At 33.7% G+C, this 23,072-nt stretch overlaps 2 protein-coding genes across 2 annotated transcripts; both read left to right on the top strand.

Moving 5' to 3' along the window:
* The first annotated feature begins 4,901 nt into the window (after positions 1–4,901).
* Positions 4,902–14,334, top strand: LOC141300748 (cryptochrome DASH). The gene is made up of 14 exons (XM_073831046.1): positions 4,902–5,055; positions 5,750–5,922; positions 6,008–6,101; positions 7,287–7,417; positions 8,044–8,192; positions 8,437–8,525; positions 9,282–9,355; positions 9,444–9,533; positions 9,627–9,706; positions 9,833–9,892; positions 11,239–11,396; positions 11,482–11,601; positions 13,626–13,802; positions 13,883–14,334. The coding sequence occupies exons 1-14, from the start codon at positions 4,993–4,995 to the stop codon at positions 13,982–13,984; spliced, it is 1,560 nt and encodes a 519-aa protein (XP_073687147.1). The 5' UTR covers positions 4,902–4,992; the 3' UTR covers positions 13,985–14,334.
* A 1,950-nt stretch (positions 14,335–16,284) lies between these two features.
* Positions 16,285–22,285, top strand: LOC141300094 (myeloid differentiation primary response protein MyD88). The gene is made up of 5 exons (XM_073830403.1): positions 16,285–16,811; positions 17,051–17,173; positions 17,258–17,438; positions 18,280–18,371; positions 20,248–22,285. The coding sequence occupies exons 1-5, from the start codon at positions 16,508–16,510 to the stop codon at positions 20,412–20,414; spliced, it is 867 nt and encodes a 288-aa protein (XP_073686504.1). The 5' UTR covers positions 16,285–16,507; the 3' UTR covers positions 20,415–22,285.
* The last annotated feature ends 787 nt before the right edge of the window (positions 22,286–23,072 follow it).

Here is a 23,072-nt window from a genome sequence, read left to right as displayed (position 1 = left end):
CTAATATTTTTAATATACCAACATCATTTTATTAAATATATACATGCATGTGTGTGTATTTATATGTACATAATAAATATACACAGTACACATATATTATGTAAACAAAAACTTTTGTATGCGATTAATTGTTTGCCAGGACTAATAATAATTAATAAATACTTGAACAAAATACATCAGGTTTCAAAATGTCAATGTGGTGTGATTTCACAAAACATTAGTATTTGAATAATTTTTGATATGAGTTCACATTAATCACAAATAACTTTATTATGATTAAGATGTGTGCATATTTTAATAAAAAAATAAATATATATTATTAATTGATGGTTACACCACATGACATTTGTGTAGGCATTTTTATTAAATGGTTTAGAAGTTTTATTTTTTAAACCATATGAAACCAACATGAATACATAATAATTAGTGTTGTCAAATCGATTAATCGTGATTAATCGCAATTAATCACATCCAAAATAACTTTGTTTGCATAATATGTGTGTGTGTACTGTGTATATTTACATGTGTATATATAAATACACACACATACATGTATAGATTAAAGAAATGTATGTAATAATAAGTGCTGGCAAATCGATTAATCACGATTAATCGCAATAAATCACATCCAAAGTAAAAGTTTGTTTACATAATATATGTGTGTGTACTGTGTATATTTAAATGTGTATATATAAATACACACACACGTATACATTAAAGATATATATTTAACTATAATTGGTGCTTTCCAATCAATCACGATTAATCGCAATAAATCACATCCAAATTTAAAATATGTTTGCATAATATGTGTGTACTGTGTATATTTATATGTATATATAAATACACACACATACATGTATAGTTTAAAGAAATGTATGTAATAACAAGTGCTGCCAAATCAATTAATTGTGATTAATCGCAATAAGTCACATCTAGTAAAAGTTTGTAAGTAAGTAAATGTTTGTTTACATAATATATGTGTGTACTGTGTATATTTAAATGTATATATAAATACACACATGTATACATTTAAGAAATATATCTAATAATTAGTGCTCTCAAATCGATTAATCACGATTAATCACAATAATTCAAATTTAAATATGTTTGTTTACATAATGTGTACATACTGTGTATATTTATATACACACATGTATATATAAATACACACACACGTATACATATATGGTTAAGAAATAAATAATATATAATATAATATATATTTATATTTGTGTATAATATAAATTACATAAAAATATGAATATATATATACACACATGTAAATATTTCTTAAATATATACTTTCTGTGTGTGTGTATTTATATATACATAATTATATTACAGTACATATAAATTATGTAAACACAAACTTTTATTGTGGATGTGATTAATCGATTTGACAGCACTGATAGAATTAATTTCTAAAAATGTTTATAGTTTTATAAACTACATTTTTAACATTTTGTTTTTTTCTTTATTATGGACACTCCTATTTGTCATTTGGGACAGAGTTTTGGCTTGCAATGCAGTGCCAACATTTAGTATACTGGCACAGATTGGCACATGAAGTGTCACTGCCCAAACAGTACTGATTACAAACGCTTCGTTTACATGCATTACTGCCGGTTGACTGTATCTGATCCCCTGATGCACTTGAAACCAGCCCAAGCGCTCTGAAGCGATACTACAGGGGTTGCTGGACAAATCACATGCGGTCTGCATTTGTCACAGATGTATTAAGAGTGTCATTATAAGGTGGCAAGAGTGGTATTTTGTTTAACAGAATTCATTTGGTCATAAAAGAGAGTTGATTTTGATTATGGCTCATGTACCTCTGTATCCCTGGGTCCAATCCTGAGTGTCGCTGAAAGTACATAGAAAAGACCTCATGGAGCAATTATAATGATATATGTACTGTACAATACTCGTTCGAGTAAGTTTTTGTTAAGATTACTGTGTTTGATGGTTAGAATCTAACCAAATGAGAATGACACAGAGTAAGACATATGCAACCACCAAAGTGGTATGAGACAAGAGAAATGTGTCTTTTTTTTTTTTTGAAGACTGTATAAACACATTTTTTATATCATGTAAAGTTTTAGTTAAAGCACTCTTTACCCAGAGATAATCACTGTAAATACGTTCCCATTGCACTCTTGGTCTCATGCATAGAGCACATAGGATAATCAGCTGAGATATTTTTATACATTTTTTTAAATTCGCGTTTGGAATGACAATACCAAACTTTTTGTATTATTATGAAAATTACCCTAAAGTGTCGAAGCAATATTTCAGAGAAGACTACTACGGCTGGTGTGTTAGCATTTCTTGTACTGTTTACTCAGTCGAATACAACCAAAGAGTGAGATGCTTGAATTACGAATTTGGTCAGAACTGTTGAGTGTTGCTGAAACAGTTGCTGTCTTGATTAGTAACCAATATGATGAGTTTCGTTCTTTTGTTGAATCAAATGGTTTGCTGATATGCAGACATTTCCTTGCCATTGTGAAAGTGAACACAAAGTAACAAAAATGTTAAAGGAATAGTTAAAAATGAAATTTTGCAAGGATGTAGATGACTTTGTTTCTTCATCAGAAAAAATTAAGTGTTTTCACTTGACACTGAAGTGAATGGGTGCCGTCAGAATGAGAGTCCAAACAGCCCATAAAAACACCATAACAATCCACAACATTACAGTAAGGCAAAAAAGCTGCTGTTTAATATTTGAAATAAACAAATTCAATGTTAGTTTTGGACTCATTCTGATGGCACCCATTCACTGCAGTGGATCCACTGGTGAGCAAGTGATGTAATGCTAAAATATCTATTCCTTTCAACATGCATTGTTTTATGTGACATATTATTTTCATCTTGTCCAAATGTAAATGTTAAACTTTAAACATTTGATACTATGATTGCTGTTTTTATGTTCTGAACTCGAGAAATACACCAGCAGCAATTGATGTTGCAATTAGTGCCTTCTCTGATGCCCTTATTCTGAGAGGTCAGTCATTTTAAAAACGGTGGAATGTGTTTTCTGATGTCCTTCAGATGGTTTCAGTATCACGCAATGATGCTGTCAAGGACATTTGCTGAAGATCGTTGATTGTATTGTAAATACATACTGTACCGAGCTGTCATGATGTTTCATTATATTCAAAGTACCTTAGTCACAGTATATTATTATTGTTCTGATTGTGGAGAGGTCTGGATTTCAGATGACCTCAACTGAGGGTGAACAGACCACGCTGGTTTTTGAGGGGCTAAGAATGACGAATTCTGTGCTGCCTTGATGAAAAAGCCTGGAAACATTTATCAGTGATTTTGTACATTTGAATAAATAAATTTATTGTCTAAAATCAGCTTCTGTGGTGGTATATTGCTATTTTTTTTACATGGAAAAATGTAAATGTTATTAATTCCTCAGTAGTCAATAGTAAAATCCTTCTCTATTTGATTTAGCAGCTTCCACACATTTTTTTCTGTGGTTTAGACAGCATAAATTAGCAGAAAAACGTATTCAGTAGTACATTAACCATGCAATCATTGCTGTTTTTTACATCCAAGTAACGTTATCTCCAACATGGCTGTGCATCGGGCTAACTGACCCAACTGTGATGTACGTGCACATTCCTCTATATTCTGGTTCAAATAAGTAAGGCTGGACAAAAAATTGCAAGTCATCCTCTGTCGAAAGCTTCATACGAAGAATGTTTTATGTACAGCTTTGTTAACAAAGAGTAGTGCATCTGGGTTTTATGTCAGTACGTATGAGCTGTGTACTCTCTTGAAAGTGCGTTGAAGTCTGACATGGAAGAAATTGTTCAATAAAGTCATTCGTTTTGTTTTTTTCATGGGCAAAAAGTATTCTCGTAATTTCATAAAATTAAGGTTGAAGCACTGATGTCACACCCTATTTTAACAATATCATTACTACCTTTCTGGGCCTTGAACATAGTAGTTGCGTTGCTGTAAATTTAATCCTACATAATGAAGCATACAGACGTATGTATATATATTTAATTCCACTAGACATAAAACCAGGTGGCATCTGCAAAGTAACAAATGATGCTGGAACTTCACTTTTCTATAGCCTACTTACATCACGGTTTGGTCAGTTACCCGGATGTGCCACCCTATTGGCGATACTCAGATGTAATTCGGTTAATTTATGCCTAAACCACAGAAAAATAATGTGGAAGCTGTTAAATCATATAGAGAAGGGCTCAGTAGGCAGGAAATGGCGCAATATTTTGACAAACTAAAGTTAATAGGCGGTAAAGATAGATACAAGCAGTATTAATTAAGATATTAGCCTAATACTACACCTACCTGACCGGAAATGATAAGAACAAACACGAAGATTCTTGCCCTGGAAATCCTGATTCAGTTTAGCCAACCACAAACACCTTTTGTTCCTTAGAGAGTTTCTGCACTCTTCTCCTTGATTTGTTCTAACTTTTGGCAGTCTATAGTACTCCAAATGTTTTTTTCTGGTCCGATTAGTACAGGGCAAAACATGACAATAATTGACCGTTTTTAGCAGCAATAATCAGCAAAATATGCGAGTTTCGATCGGTTCAGTGCCGCTAGTGAAAACATTAGTTGAACAAATGTTCTCAAAACGATTTTTACCACTCTGAGACACATTTATCGTTTTAGCTTGAACCTAACCATCTTTTTTATTGTATTTTTTTATAATAAATAATCATTATGTGTTACTTTTTGTTATATCGTGTAGACATATCTGTTCACATTTAAACTTTTTCTAAATACTTATTCGTTATTATTTTAAGACGTATTGACAAAGTTAGTTTGGTAAGAAGAGCACGTGATCTTTCAGACTGCGTGTTTGGTAACAACACGCTTGTGTGTTACCTAAACGTGCCCATCGTCACACTCCCACCGCTGCTCTGGACTGTCTGCTTGCCTTGCTCGACATAAACACTACTGCTTGAGACTTCTTTAAAGACCTATTTCCCCTCCAGGATGTCCGCTTCTCGTACGGTCATATGTCTGCTAAGGAACGACCTGCGTCTGCATGATAACGAGGTACTGTAAATATGACAATCTTTCTAATCTATACGAGCGTAGAAGCGTACAGTCTTTGCAAACCACTCTCTAGCCATAATCCATACGTTTAAACATTGTAACATGATATCCTGCTCGAGATTTAGGAAGCCGCAATGATTCTTGTACGAATATACATTTTTTAGACATTAAACGGAACGCTTGATAATAATAAATGGAGTTTGTTACATATATTTGAGTTGTAAAACATAATGTCCATATGAAGCGAAATCTGGGCGCTCATTGGGTGGTTTGTCTGTAATCGTCACGGAGGGGCGTGGTCACATGCTTGCGCTTCTATGGAGGACTAAACAAAAATTTTAAAGTCTCTTCTGCTCACCAAACCTGCACTTATTTAATATTTAAAATAACTGTTTTCTATTTGAATATGTTTAAAAATGTAATTTATTCCTGAGATCAAAGCTACATTTTTAGCATCATTACTCCAGTCACATGATCCTTATTATCATGAATATTTATTATGACACATAGCATATATGTCACATATATGACACAAAGCAAACATTGTTTACTAGTTAATTTAGTAAACAAATTTTAATTCTATGAATGGGGCAAATGAACAGTGATTTTATGAACTGTAGTGCTTGATTTGAAGTTAAGCTTTGTTGAACCTATTAGAAAAACATGACAAACCGGTTTTACCTCATTCATCCAGGTGTTTCATTGGGCTCAGAGGAATGCCGATCACATCATCCCCCTCTACTGCTTCGACCCGCGCCATTACCAGGGCACCTATCACTTCAACTTCCCTAAGACCGGTCCCTTTCGTTTACGTTTCCTCCTGGACAGTGTCAAAGACCTGAGGGCCACACTGAAGAAACGGGGCAGGTGGGAATTTCATTAGCCTACACACTGAATGTACTTTCTGTACACATACTGATTAATATATCTTTGCCTTATATGCTTTGTGCAGCACACTGTTGGTGAGACAAGGGAAGCCGGAAGAAGTTGTTAGTGATTTGATTCAGCAACTGGGCTCAGTCACAGCTGTGGCTTTTCATGAGGAGGTGCGTTTCAAAGCCATCAACAGCCATTATTGACCATTTAAGCTCTGTGGCCACATACAGTTGAAGTCAAAAGTTTACATACACCTTGCAGAATCTGTAAAATGTTAAGTATTTTACTAAAATAAAAGGGATCATACTAAATGCATGTTATTTTTTGTTTAGTACTGACCTGAGTAAGATATTTCACATAAAAGATGTTCACATATAGTCCACAAGAGAAAATAATAGTTAAATTTATAAAAATGACCCTGTTCAAAAGTTTACATACACTTGATTTTTAATACTGTGTTGTTACCTGAATGATCCAAAGCTTTGTTTTTTTTTTTTGTTTTTTTAGTGAAAGTTGTTTACAAGTCCCTTGTTTGTCCTGAACAGTTAAACTGCCTGCTGTTCTTCAGAAAAGTCCTTCAGGTCTCATAAATTCTTTGGTTTTTCAGCATTACTGTGTATTTGAGCCATTTTCCAGCAATGACTGTATGGTTTTGAGATCCATCTTTTCACACTGAGGACAACTGAGGGACTCATATTCAACTATTACAGAAGGTTCAAATGCTTACCGATGCTTTAGAAGGAAATACATTGCATTAAGAGCCAGGCAATGAAAACGTTTTGATTTTGAAGATCAGGGTAAATTTAACTTATTTCGTCTTCTAGGGAAGTATCTTCTGTAACTTCTGAAGGGCAGTACTAAAAAAAAAAAAAAAAAAAGATATTTAGGCAAAATAAGAAAAATGTATGCATCCTCATTCTGTTCAGAAGTTTTCACCCCCTGGCTCTTAATGCATAATTTTTTCCTTCTGAAACATCAGTGAGCGTTTGAACCTTCTGTAATAGTTGCATGAGTCCTTCAGTTGTCCTCAGTCTGAAAAGATGGATCTCAAAATCATACAGTCATTGCTGGAAAGGGTCCAAATACACAAAAATGCTGAAAAACCAAAGAACCTGTGGGACTTGAAGGACTTTTCTGAAGAACAGTGGGCAGATTAACTGTTCAGGACAAACAAGGGACTCATGAACAACTATCACTAAGCAAAAAACACAGCTGTGGATCATTCAGGCAACAACAAAGTATTAAGAATCAAGTGTATGTAAACTTCTGAACTTTTAAACTTTTGCTATTTTTATAAATTCAACTATTATTTTCTGTTGTAGACTAGTCTGACAATTTCTCTCTATTACCTGAAGGTGGCATCAGAGGAAAAGTCAGTGGAGAAGAATCTAAAAGACATCTGCTGCCAAAACAAAGTCAAAGTTCAGACTTTCTGGGGTTCTACTCTTTACCACAGAGATGATCTGCCATTCAGTCACATTAGAGGGTAGGAAAAGTGTTACAGCGTTAGTTTAGATATTTTAAATAAGCTTATTACTTTATATTTTCAGTTTTAATAGTGTTATATGCATTTGTCATGTTTATTAGTTTTAGTTTGTTTTCCATCTAGTATTTATATTTTATTTTAGAATGATGTCAATTACCAAAATATTTAATAGTGTTACAATTCTAGTATTAACTTACGTTAAGGGATTTAATGGGATTTGGTCCGTTCGAACTGTTCATTCTTAGTTCATGTTAACTAAAGAAACTTAAAGTGTTACTGTTTTATTTATTTATTTTTGTTACAATGGTTTAAACTACACAGTTTTTTCATTAAAATAAACTTTGGTGCTGACATATAATAATAATAATAATAATAATAATAATAATAATAATTTAATAATAGCTTGAGCCGATCTATGTTAGTAACTTTAACAACTCATTCAACTTTCCTAGGAAACTTTACAGGAAAGCCCTGGAAACTACTTTGCAACTACTGCTATTGTAACTTCTTGTTTTTTTAGGATTTGATTAGTAATTGCAGTTTCAGTTTCAGTGTTTATGAGGTCAGCTATTTGTCTGTGTAACTTAATTTCCTGTTTACGCTTGTACATTTCTGTCTTTTGTAAGGTTACCTGACATTTACACCCAGTTTAGAAAAGTAGTTGAGGGACAGGGCAGAGTGCGACCTGTCCTTTCCACCCCGGTCCAGTTTAAATCTCTTCCTCTTGGACTGGAAGAGGGCAACATCCCGACATTTGAGGCCCTGGGACAGACAGGTACCTTGATTTTAGAGTAAACTGCACCAATATCTCAAGATCTAAAACGTGACACAGTCAGTAAGACAGTGAAAAGCTTCAGGCTGAATGAGTTACTCATATTTCCTTTTTCTTAATATAGCAATATTACATAAATTGTGCTGTGATTTCCTCTCATATAACTGTACAATCCTTAGAGGGATATTTGAAAGATAAACAGAGTTAATCAGAATAATCCTGATATATTTCCTGTCTGTGGTTTCAGAGCCAGTGGAGGACTGCAGATCGGCCTTCCCAAGCCGTGGTGGAGAGACCGAGGCTCTTGCTAGGCTAAAACATTACTTTTGGGATACAGTGAGGCCTCTTCCTACAGTTTTCCAAAAAAAATATTTAAAGGAATAGTTCACCCAAAAATGAAAGTGGCTGAAAATGTAATCACCCTCAGGCTATTCAAGATGCAGATGAGTTTGTTTCTTCATCTGAACAAATTTGGAGAAATTTAGCATTACATCACTTTCTCACCAATGTGTGAATGGGTGCCGTCAGAGCGAGCTGATAAAAACATGACAATAATACACAACAGGACTCAAGTCAATCAGTTAACATCTTGTGACGCAAAAAGCTGCCTGTTTGTGATAAAGTAATCATTAAGAAGTTTTTAACTTATTAACTGTTGCTTCTGGGTAAAATATGAGTCCTCGATCCATAATATTGCTTTCTCCAAAGATATACAGATCAAGCACTGTTTACAAGTGAAAAAAGGCCTCTGATCTAAACAAATACTGTGTATTTGTGGATTTTGATGTGAAAGGAAAACAGAGCTTTATGGATTATGGATTATGGACTTGTATTTTGACCAGAAAGCAAAAGACTTTGCAAATGGATTGCTTGTGGATTATTGTGATGTTTCAACAGCTGTTTGAGCTCTAATTCTGACGGCACCCATTCCCTGCAGAGGATCTATTGGTGAGCAAGTGATGTAATGCTGAAATCCTCCAAATTTCTTCAGATGAAGTAACAGATTCATTTACATCTTAGATGACTTACGGTGAATTCATTTCCAGCTAATTTTATTTTGGTGAACAACTTGATGTTTTTGTTTTATCACAGAATGCCGTTGCAACTTATAAGGAGACCCGGAATGGCATGATCGGAGTTGACTACTCCACAAAGTTTTCTCCTTGGTGAGTCCTCAAATTGATGTATTCATAATGCATGAGCAAAGTACAGACTAATGCTGAGCAGTTGTGGTTTTTCATCCTCCTCCTTCAGGCTTGCGTTGGGCTGCATATCACCCAGGTACATCTATGAGCAGATTAAGAAGTATGAGGCAGAACGAACCGCCAACCAAAGCACATACTGGTGAATATCATATCGTGGTTAGAAATATGTTTTCAAATAAAATGAACTTGTGTCAGGTTTTTTATGCGATAATACAATTTTTATCTTCACCAGGGTGATATTTGAACTTCTCTGGAGAGATTACTTCAAGTTTGTGGGTTTAAAATATGGAAACAGAATATTTCATATGAATGGTAAGTCTGGATTATTATTATTATTATTATTATTATTTTTTTTTTAATCTATGTTGGCTTTAGTTTCTTGTTGATCATTTGTACATTTTTAAATGATTAAACAATTTCTTCCTTCCTGAATTGAAGGTCTGCAAGACAAGCATGTGTCCTGGAAGACAGATATGACATTGTTTAATGCATGGAAAGGTATGTGACTATACATCTTCTCCTACAGTTTTAATTTTGTACTTACTTACATCAACCAATTAATACACATATTAACTGATTTTCTCTAATTATATTATTATTATTATTATTATTATATATATATATATTTTTTTTTACATTTTATGTTGCTGCCTTATGTTAAACTGTTTTAAATGACTTTTTTCCACATCAACCTACACTCCATGCACCATAATGCCAAAACAAAAACAATAGTCACAACTTCATAAATTTATATTAAAAAAAAAAAAAAAACTGAAATAAGTGCATTGCATAAGTATTCATACCCTTAAGTCAGTACTTAGCTGAAGCACCTTTACAGCCTCAAGTATTTTTGGGTATGATGAAACAAGATTTGCACATCAACATTTGGCAATTATCTGCCATTCTTTGCATCACCTCTTCACCTCTCAAGCTCTGAAAGGTTGGATGGGAATAGACATATACATGGTACTCTGAGGGGATGAGTAGTGCCTGTTTTCCTTCATGGATGATGCTTGGAATTGAGGTTCATCAGACCAGAGAATCTTGTTTCTCACAATCTGATAGTTCTTTAGATGCTTTTTTGAAAATTCCAAGTGGGTTTTCATGTGTCTTTACTGAGAAGAGGATTGAGTGTTGCCAAACCACCATAAAGCCCAGATCCATGGAGTGTTTTAGGGATGTTTTGCTCCATATATGACCATTAGGTTCTTGTTCACCACCATTCTCTATCAATTGCTCAATTTGGCCAGAAGGCCAGCTCTAGGAAAAGTCCTGGTTGTTTCAGACTTCTTCCATTAAGGGTAACAGTGACTACATGCGTCTGTAAACCTTCAATGCAGCAGATTTTCTTCTCAACTCTTCCTCAGATGTGTGGCTTGATGCAGTCCTGTCTCTGAGCCCAGTAAACAGATTTGTTTTTACCTCAGGGCTTGGTTTTTGCTCTGACATACATTTTCAGCTGTTAGACCTTTTATTAAGATGTGTGCGCCTTTCCAAATCACTTCCATTCAATTGAATTTGCCACAGGTTAACTTCACATGAAGTGTAGTAACATCTACAAGCAATATGAATGCTCCTGAGGTAAATTTTAACTGTTTCAGATAAGGGTATGAATACTTATGCAATGGAATCATTTAAGTTTTTATTTTTAGTAAATTTGCAAATATGTTAAAAACCTGTTTTGCTTTGCCATTATGGCATATGGAGCGTAGATTGATGTGGGAAAAAAGTTATTTAAAGCAGTTTACCGTAAGGCAGCACAATAAAAAGAATGTGGAAAAAAATGATGGGGTATGAATACTTTCGCAAGGCATGTTAAAAGTCAATATTTTTCTCTCATTCAGAGGGGAGAACTGGAGTGCCGTTTGTAGATGCGAACATGAGAGAGCTTGCGCTGACAGGATTCATGTCCAACAGAGGACGTCAAAACGTGGCCAGTTTTCTGACTAAAGACTTGGGCTTAGACTGGAGACTGGGCGCTGAGTGGTTTGAATACCTGCTGGTAGGAAACATTTGCTATATTTGATGGAATGGTGCGGTCTGCTTTTGCTGTTGTTTAATGCTCTATTATCTTTTACTGGCATCAGGTGGACCATGACGTCTGCAGCAACTATGGGAACTGGCTCTATAGTGCTGGAATAGGAAATGACCCACGAGAAAACAGGAAGTTTAATATGATCAAACAAGGACTTGATTATGACAATAACGTAAGTAGTAGTTTTTTTCAGGTCTCTTATTGTAATGACACGTTAAACCAAAAACACCTGTATTCTGATTCATACATTTTGCTAGCACGTACAAAAAAGTAAGAAAGCAGTCTAGTTGTCACACTTTTTACCTGAGTGAATATTTTTCAGACTAGATGTATTTTTAAAAGTTTATTATTGTTTTTAAAAGAAATATTAGTCATTTGTATTTTTAAAAAAAGGATAATCTTGAACTTTTGTGACAACCTCTTCTACCAGTTCTTGAATTACAGGTTTAAAAATGCTTAATTACACTGTGATATTAGCAAATAACTTATGTAAATCATATACTTATAGGCACATCCTGGTATTTTCCACTTTTATATATTACGTAGGTTCTACTATCAGTTTAACATGCCTCAAAAGGACTGCATACTATAGGGGTTAGTTGTCACAGTGGAACATATCAATAAATAACCGTAATTTAAATAGTAAAGTAAAATAATTGTTAAAAAATATAAAACACCAAAATTGGTTCGGGAAGCATTAAAAAATCCAACCGTTGTTTTAGAATGGTGTAAATAATATAAATAAATAAATAAAAACACTCACCAACTCTGGAATTAAAAGGGCATAATTTCACATTATCTAGCAAATCAGCAAATTAAATGAATGTTTAAACCATTAAAATGACTATTAAAATTAAATTAACAGCTGCTTTTAGTGTCTAAACACATGTAAATCATATTCATAAAGGCACATCCTGGTATTTTCCACTTTAAAAAAACTCTTTTTCGATATTAAACTGAACAGGTTCTATCGTTTTAACATTCCCTAGTAGCATTGCATACTATAGGGGTAAGTTGTCACAGTGGAACATGTCAATAAATAACCATAATTACAATAGTACAGTTATTAAAAAAATCATAAAACACCAAAAATTGGTAAGGGAAGCATAAAAAAATCTAACCATTGCTTCAGAATGGTTTAAAAATTAAATAAATAAAACGAGTCATTCACCAACTCTTGAATCAAAAGTGCTTAATTACATGGTATCTAATATCACCTAATTAAATGGATGTTTAAACAATTAAACTTATGTAAATCATATTCATAAAGGCACATCCTGATATTTTCCACTTTTAAATACTCTTTTTCTATATTTAGGTGAGCAGGTTCTGCTATCTGTTTAACATGGGGTAAGTTGTCACAGTGGAACATGTCATTAAATAACCATAATTAAAATAGTAAAATATTTTTTTAAAAATCATAAAACACCAAAATTGATAAGGAAAGCATAAAACCCAACAATTTTTTTAGAATGGGTAAAAAAATAAATAAATAAAATAAATCATGCACCAACTCTTGAATTAAAAGTGCTTAATTAGACTCTAATATCAGCAAATTAAATGGTTGTTTAAACAATTAAAATGAACATAAATGACAAATTAACAGCTGCTTTTTGTGCCTAAACATATTTATAAAGGCACATCCTGGTATTTTCCACTTTAAAATTCTCATTATTGTTATTTAAGTGAGCAGGTTATATTATTATTTTAACATGCCTCAATAGGACTGCATACTATAGGTCTAAGTTGTCACAATGGACCATGTCATTAAATAACCATAATTTAAATAGCAAATTAATTAAAAAAAATAATAAAACACCAAAATGTGTAAAGGAAACATAAAAAAATGAAACCATTGTTTTAGAATGGTTTAAAATTAAAAATAAATACATCACCAACTCTTAAATCAAAAGTGCTTAATTACACTCTAATATCAGCAAATTAAATGGATGTTTAAATCATTAACATTACTATTACTATTAAATTAACAGCTACTTCTAGAGCCTAAACTTATGTAAATCATATTCAAAAGGCATGTTCTGGTATTTTCCACTGCTGTTCATTGTCACTTAAGTGAGCAGGCTTTACTACTATGAGTGTAAGTGTAAATATAGGAAGAGGAAGTTACACATGCTTCTGAGAGATGATAAGGCAAATTTTGACACTAAAATTGACACTAATAATGTATCTGTGAAGGGAGACTATGTGCGACAGTGGGTTCCAGAGCTTCAGGGTATTAAAGGTGGGGACGTTCACACACCATGGACCCTCAGCAACTCGGCACTCTCACACGCCCAGGTTTCGCTCAACGAAACATACCCTTCTCCTATCATCATAGCGCCCGAGTGGAGTCGCCACGTCAACAACAAATCAGTAAGATTCTTTGCAACTTGACTTAACAAAGATAAGCTTGTTTTCAAAGTAATTACACAATCTTATTGGTTTCTTTTCAGTCTGCTCCTTCAGGAAAAGGAAAGAAGGGATCATCTCACACACCAAGACAACATAAAGACAGAGGCATTGACTTCTACTTTTCCAAGAATAAAGGTTTCTGAGGAGGAGGTTTAATGGAAAAGTGCTTTTTCTTCTGCTGGGGATCACAAATAGATGCGAGGCATCTGTTTAGGTCACAAGTTACACAGTGGAATGAGGAAGAGGAAATGAAAAATAGCATGGGTTTGTGTTGCTCTTTCTGAATCTGTTTTCACATGCAGATACAGAAACCGCTGCTCACATTCTGAGGACTTTATTACAAACCTTAACTCAGATTTTCTTGTATTTGTGTTGAACACATTTTTTTATTTAAATAAATCCCTGCAAATGTTCTGGTTTGGTTAAGGATGATACAAGTTTTAGAGTTGTTTTTTAGGCTGTTACACCTAAAAATAAAAGGATTGGGATTTTTTTTGGTGACTTTACCCATTCTCAGATGAAACGGTGATATATACTGAATGAAATTATAGGAGATCTAAAAAAGTTTGAATAATGTGCACATACTATTTTTTTTTTTTCATTTATTCAGAAATAGGAAGTGCCAACTGTTTCAGTTTCGTTTTAAAAACTGAGGGAAAACGCTGTAAAAGACAGCTGTGTGTTCAGAATGCTAGTGAAAAGCTATAAAAAAATTATTTGTAAAAAATATTTTCTGTGCGCATGCACCTTTTTTTTCTTCCAAACATATTTTACATTATCATTAATAAATTAACAGCTGTTTTTAGTTTCTAAACATATTTGAATCAGATTCATAAAGGCACATCTTGGTATTTTCCACTTTTTATTTAAGTAAGAAGGTTTTATTATAATTTTAACATGCCTCAATAGCACTGCATACTATAGGGGTATAAAATAAATTAATAAACCATGCACCAACCATGCAATGAAAAGTGCTTAATTACACACTAATATTAGATTGATGTTTAAACAATTAAAATGATCATTAATAATAATTTAACAGCTGCTTTCAGTGCCGAAACTTATGTGAGTAATATTTATAAAGGCACATCCTGGTATTTTCTACTTAAAAAAACCTCTTTATTGATATTTAAGTGTAATTTTAACATGCCTCAATAGCACTGCATACTATAGGGGTAAATTGTCACAGTGGAACATGACATTAAATAACCATAATTTAAATGATAAAAATAATTGTAATAATATTTTATTATTTTTTGGGATCGTTTTAAAAATCATAAAACACCAAAATTGATAAAGGAAGCATAAAATCAAACCATTGCTTTAGAATGGTTTAAAATAATAATACAAAAATAAATCATGCACCAACTCTTGAATTAAAAGTGCTTATTAGACTCAAATTAAGTCTCAAGTCTCAAATTAAATGGATGTTTAAACAATAAAATAATTAAAACAATTTTTAAAAAATAATTAAAAAACAAAATTGGTAAGAAAAGCTAGAAAAAAATCAATCCATTATTTTAGAATGTTTTAAAATAAATTAATAAACCATGCACCAACCATGCAATGAAAAGTGCTTTATTACACACTATCAGATTGATGTTTAAAAAATTAAAATGATCATTAATAATAATTTAACAGTTGCTTTCAGTGCCGAAACTTAAGTGAATAATATTTATAAAGACCCTTAAAAAAAAACTCTTTATTGATATTTAAGTGTCATTTTAACATGTTTCAATAGCGCTGCAAACTATAGGGGCAAGTTGCCACAATGGACCATGACATTAAATAACCATAATTTAAATGGTGAAATCTTTTAAAAAATTCATAAAACACCAAAAACATTTTTTCTTCTAAACATACTTTTGAGACATGAATATCAATGACTTTTCTTAGAGTTACTCCATTCATAATTTAAAAAATCTGTTAAAATAAAATCACTTGTCAAAAACATTGCTTCCTGTGTGTTGGTCAAACCATTGATTTTGTGTGGACAATAATATTAATATTTTACAGCTTCACAATAAGCCAAACTGAACGCAGACAATGCTGCAAACATAATTAGCCAATTATTAACATAAAATTCTATACACTGAACCAAAACGTTTCTGTAAAGAAACCATTTTACGCACTTTTCCTGTGTTGTGCCGAATTCTGACCCCCGACGGATTACTACCCGGGGAGGGGTTAGGATTCGGCAATAAGGAAGCGCTTTCAACGAGAGGGGGCGATAATTTGGCAGGGGTCTGCACTCCGCGAAAACGTTGCGGAAATTGCCCATATTTGGTGTTAAGCCCTGCACCATTGTAAGCAGATCTCAGATCAATGTTTGACAAATCTTTCTATTACGCACAAAATCCTGGCGCAGATCAGGAAACAGCCGCTCCTGCCTGTTTACGTAAACTTCCCCTGCTCATGACTCCATTGGCTGTACGTTTGTTTCGTCATTTCTCTGCCTCACGTTTTTGCGAGCATTTCCTCAATCCTCACTTAAATATATGTGGTTGTTTCGTGTACTGGACTGCGTAGCGTGTTACAGTTCGTGACATTTTGTTTCCTCCAGTTTATCGGTAGCCTCAGAAAATGACACTTCAAAGTTTTTAATTTTTTTGTTTCTCGAGTTAAACGTGGAGATTGACAACTTGAGCTGTGATTTTGCCATAAAAATGGCATTAAAGTTAAGTATGGACTATGAGGCGATTCCAGTAACAGCTTTAAACTGCAGTTTCCGAAAGAAACTCGGTCTGTATTTGAATCCAACAAACACAGTGGCAGCAGACTGGAGGACAGTCGCCGAAATGATGGACTTTACCTACCTGGAGATCAAAAATTTCGAGAAAAGAGACTATCCTTTTGAAAAGGTCCTGACGGAGTGGGAAACTCGTCCGGATGCAACAGTTGCAAATTTACTGGCGATTTTAGAAAGAGCTGAACGGAAAGATGTTATATCAGACCTCAAAGAAATTATAGGTATGTCACATTTATATATATATATATATATATATATATATATATATATATATATATATATATATATATATAATTACACTTACTAAAAAAAAGTCTATTTATTGAAATACTTTATCAGTAAATTACGCCAAAAATGAATGACTAATTCTGAGTACAGGAGGATGTGACCATTTCACATATATGAAAACATCAATCTCCAACTAAGTGATATTGTTGTGTGTTGTGGTGTTTGCTCACAGATGATGACTGCAGAAAGTATTTGGAAAGACAGCAGAGGAAGCCTGTCCAGGTTCCAGTGGTGGACAGCTGTGGGCCCCGCACACAGGAGCGGGAAGGTATCACGCTATTGGATGATCCACAAGGTGAGTTTTACCCTGTTCTGTACACGAATACAATTATTTGTCTAGCAGATACCAAACTAATCATGGTCTTCACTGGACTAACAGGAATAACACCGGAGACCTTTGATGCTTTCATCTGCTATTGTCAGAGTGACTTCCAGTTTGTGCATGAGATGATCAAACAGTTGGAAGAGACGGAATGCAACCTGAAACTGTGCGTCTTTGACCGAGATGTCCTTCCTGGCACGTGTGTGTGGACCATCACCAGTGAGCTCATAGAAAAAAGGCAAGTTGGTTTGGGGTTATTTATCATTTGATGCTCACTTAAAGTTTGTCTTTAAAAAATATAACTGTAATAATAATTTATTAACACCTGTAGTTAATATAGTAATATTTGGCAAATATAAAAATAAATATTCTGTCATAATATTGCTTTTAATATTTAATAGAGGGTTTGCACTTACGTCACGATTTGGTCAGTTACCCGGATGTGTGGCTGTATTGGCAATACTCGGATGTAAACAACAGCACAGATTGCATGGTTAATGTAATACTGAATACGTTGTTCTGCTAGTTTATGCTGTCTAAACCATGGGGAAAATGCGTGGAAGCTGCAAAATCATATAGAGAAGGACTTAATAAGCAGGAAAGGGTGCAATACTTTGACGAACTAAAGTTGATGGTAAAGAAATGCACAAGCAGTATTGATTAACATATTAGCCTAATATTTCCGGAAATGATAAGAACAAACACAAATGTTGTCAAGTAATTTAGTTTGGCCAACCACAAACGCCTTTTGTTCCTCAGTTTTTTGCACTCTTCTTCTTGATTTGTTAAAGCTTTTGGCAGTCTGTAATACTCCAAAAAATTTTACAGGCCAAAATGTGACAATAGTTGACCATTTTCAGCAGCAATAATCAGCAAAATATGTGAGTTTCGTTCGGTTCTGTGGCATTGTTTACGTTCAATGGCGCCAATATGGCCGATTGATGGTGTGTCTTGAAAACACTCTGTGTTTGTGCATCCCTAGTTATTATTATTACATGTGTTTATACATTTTTTTGTGGAATTGTCTAATATTGTTAAATGTTTGTAATCAGTTGTAATAATGTTTTTTTGCACTTTAGGTGCAAGAGGATGGTGGTGGTCATTTCTGACGACTATTTGGACAGTGATGCATGTGACTTTCAGACTAAGTTTGCACTCAGCCTTTGCCCAGGTACAACCTTTTTCTTAACATTTCATTGAGTTGCATTGGCATTTTTATTACTAGCTTATTAGGGCCCTAATCACTGTTTAAAAAGGCCCTATTGTTCTTCAAAGATTTTTTTGTCAAGGCACTAAACAGAGTTGACGGTCATAAATTTGTGTCACACATACATGCTCAAAAAATGGAATTTACTGTGTATAATGCGGAATGTCACAGAATTAGCCACATTTGGGATAAATAAATCGAAAGTATGTCTGTACACTTAAATCAAAACACGGTATGGTCTATTTTCTGTGAATATTAAGCCACAAAGTAACTATTTAAATATGAATCCTGCATGTTCTGTGTGTCTCTGTGAAAAAATGGCACAGACATGCTGTCTAAATACACAACACAGTATTTCAGAAAAATAAATACATAAATAAAATTATATATATATATATATAATTTTTTTTTTTTTTTTTTTTTTTTTTTTTTTTTAATAAATTTAGTTAATTACTAGGGATGCTTTTTGATTATTAAAATTTAATGAAACCATTCAAATTAAAACCATCCTTTTTTTTCTTTAAAGTGGAATCTAGAAAGTTAAAGGAAAACACAAAATCTGATCAAATTAAATTGTATACCTTTTATGATTTCTGTAAATGCTTTTTAACATTTTTAATTTAACCGTTAAAACAAAGTCTAGAAAAATTCAAATGGAAAAAATTGAATTTTGAAAAAAATAAAAATAAAAAATAAAATGGAATTTGAGAAAAAATCAAACAGATTGTATAGGGCCCTACTAAAGGTGCAGTCACATTACCCAAATACAATCAAATGAACTCTCACAGCAGTCACTTAAAAACTAAATTCACATGACCAACTTGAAAATGAACAAAATCTACATGGGTAACTTTTTCGCCCTTATGTAAAACTCCCAGTCACACAGGTTCATTTTGAAATGACTGGATTTCACCTGCAAAATTTTGGCCGCACCTTCATAGCTGCATTTTGCGATAATGTAAACAATTAAGCAGTTAAGATTTGCTATGTAGGATGTATCACTTTAAGTGAGTATATGTGTTGAAAGTTGAAAATGCTTATATATCAACCTTTCTATAGAGGTGGGTGATAATATAGTTTACATTTGGTGATGATATAGGCTAAACAATTAAGCAATTGAAAATCACTATACAGTATATATCAGCATTGAGCAATTACATCAATTTTGCCACGCCAAGGAAATAAATGTACAGCAAAAGAAAGAACAACAGGATGTCTCTTGAGTGATTTAGAGCAAACTTGAGCTGTAGATTTGGTCATGAAGAGCTGATCACATGGACTTTACTATTGTGGGTAACTGTCATAGGGCCACCTGGCAGCAGGAAGTGTGTCAACTGCAACATGTTTCTCATATTTTACCTGCTTAAAAGGATAGTTCACCCAAAAATGCAAATTCTGTTATTAATTAGCCGACTCACCCTCATGTCGTTCCAAACCCATAAGACTTTTGTTCATTTTCGGAACACAAATGAAGATATTTTTTGATGAAATCCGAGAACTTTCTGACCCTGCATAAACAGCAACACAACTGACATGTTCAAGACCCAGAAACGTAGTAAGGACATCATTAAAATAGTCCATGTGACATCAGTGCTATAAAGTTATGAGAATACTTTTTGTGCGCAAAGACAACAAAAACTACTTTATTTAACAATTTCTTCTCTCCCATGTCATCCACGATGCATGTAGTTGCTGTGATAAGTCTCTTCTAAGCTGTGCTAAAGTATGCAGTTCATGTAATCGCAAACAAAGGATGTTGCAGCTATAAAAGCAGCATAGAAACTCTTATTTCCTCTTTGGTTCCTAATATCTAACAGTTTGATCTTTGTCTCTACTGCAGGAGCTCGTTCTAAACGTCTAATCCCTGTGGTCTACAAAGCCATGAAGAAGCCTTTTCCCAGCATTCTCCGTTTTCTGACCATTTGTGATTACACCAGACCCTGCACACAGGCCTGGTTCTGGACCCGGCTGGCCAAGGCGCTCTCAATGCCCTCATGTCCTCTATAGACACTGTTAAAGGTTTACAATGCAGTCATCACTAGGTACATCGATTCTCTGGAGTATAAAGGGAAAATACCTTAAGTGATTCATGCTTGCTTGGGAGAGTTTCTCAGACTCAGTAGCGAGTCCAGCTTGTGAACATTTCAAGAAAGGTACTTTTGTGGTATTTACGACAGACACATCTGCCTTCATCAAAAGGTTGCTCAGCTTTCCAAAGCAAATCCGTATAGATGGTTTCACACATAGTTTCTTGTCTAGTTTGAATATGCATCAGCGATTTCAGTTTATATACGATTTGCTACTGCTAAACTTTAATTAAAGCTTTTTAAAGTGATGTATGTAGTACTATGGGGTAGGGCACAAAAGAAACACTTTTGCTCCGATGGAAACTGTCTTTCATTTTGTGATATATTTTCATGTGAATGAAATATATTTGTGTGTGTTATGTTGGCTCTATTTCCTCAACCTATTTTGTTAAGTTAGCAGGTTAATACAGATTTACAGATCTGGATTTTTATCTTGGTCACACGGTCGTGGTTGGTTAACCACGTTTTTACGTCTTCAACACCTCAGTCTTCCTTTGACGGGATGTGCTTTAATCTGTTAGATCAGATATTGTTTTAAATGAAAGCAACAGAACTTTTACATTGTGTTCACAGCTATTTGACAGCATTGTACAGACAAATGCAGTTACTCAAAAGCAAATTCTAATTTCATAGGTCATTTCTGTGTATATAGAACAAGTTGCCACATTTACCACACTTCCTGTTCGGGGAAACTGTTTCTACTGAAGCAGTGAGAAATTCTTCAGAAAAATATCTTCTGAAGCTGATAAGAAAAACAAACGAGTAGCCTCTGCTGCAAACCTTGCAGATTTTAAGATAGAACGGTGAAACTGTTTGCACTACTAAAACTTAGTATTAAATGAATATGGTGAGACACCAGTTTGCGATATCAAGCAGCAAAACTAGTTTTTTTTGTACAAAAAATAGATGGGCGCGGATGAGACCGGAAACTAGACCCATAAAATGTACAAATGGCCATGCCCACTCTTACAGGAAAAATAAGGTGCAATATGGAAGTTATTAAGGCATTCTTGAGAATATTGTTGTCATTGATCCTCATTTAATAGGATTTTCCTGTGTCTTCAGTTTTACTTTTTATTCTAATCTTTTGTAAAATCACTTTAACTCGCATGACAGTTCCTTATTACAGGAATAGACAAGTTTTGATGAATTCTGTTTTTATTGGCTAGTCTTATTTACCATTCCATCCAGCATTCGATAATGAATTTAGAAAAATTAGTATTATGAAAATCTTAAAGGATAAATAACAGAATTATGTATGTTCTTCGATTAGAAATGTCTACATTTAGCACTGTATATACCATAATCAAGCTGTAATTTATAGAAGAGATTACATTTTTAAACCTGGTTTATGTCTAGAAGTTTTATTAGGGTCATTCTGTGTCAACTCAACCAGAGGTCCCCGGCTCAAATTTTAGATTTTGCTAATATTTTTTTCTGAAGAAAGATAAACATGTATAGTGATGAAAGCCAAAGTATGAAATGTCTTGGATGTATATTAACTGAGTAATCCACTATTTTGTAGAGGGAGGTCAAAATGCCAATTTCCACCTGAGAATTAAGAGCAAATGGACAGGGGGGTAAAAATGACTTAAGAATGATGGCAACATCATAATACTATTTTTTACAGAGAGATTGGTAGTTTTATTAGTAAAATCTGTTGCCTTTAACAGTCTTTGTTACATTATGTGTCAATGATGACCATTCAAAAATAGGGGAAACAGCATTTTTTTTTTTTTCAAAGTTTGCATGTCTGTATCTCAAGACGTATTAAAGATATTTTAATGTCCTTTTAGATTTTGTCTTAACAAACTTTCCTTTTGGTATCTTCATTTTTAAGGCCCTTGAGGTTCGGTTCCAGAGATATTGGAATGTCAATGGTTCCGGGGTAAATTGTTCAATTGTAGACAGTTTCAGTACTCAAAAACCAATTTCAATTTCCAAAAATATGAAACTTATTTTCTTTTAAAGAGGAATGTCTGAAGAACAAATAACATTGAATCTAGAGATGTACCTCGTTTCCTTCTGTCAAAACAACTGCTTTGAACATACCTGTGTACCATAAATATTCTTTTTCCAAAGTTTGCATGCCTATAACATAGGAAGTATTAGAGATATCGCTATATGATTTTAGATTCTAGTTCTTAATGAACTTTTCTTTTGGAATCTTGATTGCAAGGCCCTACATCATTCAGTCCCAGAGATTTGGGCATGTCAATAAGGCTCCATGTTCAGATTGTTGAATTTTACCCATTTTCAGTGGTTGAAAATCAACATTTTTAACACTATTAAGCTGTCATTGTTCTTAGGTCATTTTTAACCCCTTATAATTTGGCTCTGAATCTCATGTGAAAATTGCCATTTTGACCCCGCTCTACAAAATAGTGGATTACCCTGTGAATATTCATCCATGACATTTAATATTTTGGCTTTCATCACTATACACTATACAAAAAATATGAGCAAAATCCAAAAATTTGAGCCTGGGAAGTCTCTGAATTTTGTTAGAATTTACACTGAATTACCTTATATCATTATACGTTTTGAAGATGAAAAATGGTCCATGTACTGTTTATTC

The sequence above is a fragment of the Garra rufa genome, chromosome 24 (genome assembly GCF_049309525.1).
Source record: "Garra rufa chromosome 24, GarRuf1.0, whole genome shotgun sequence".
NCBI classification, from domain to species: domain Eukaryota; kingdom Metazoa; phylum Chordata; class Actinopteri; order Cypriniformes; family Cyprinidae; genus Garra; species Garra rufa.
Note: the sequence above shows the minus strand (reverse complement) of the source record. Positions and strands in the feature narration are given on the sequence as shown.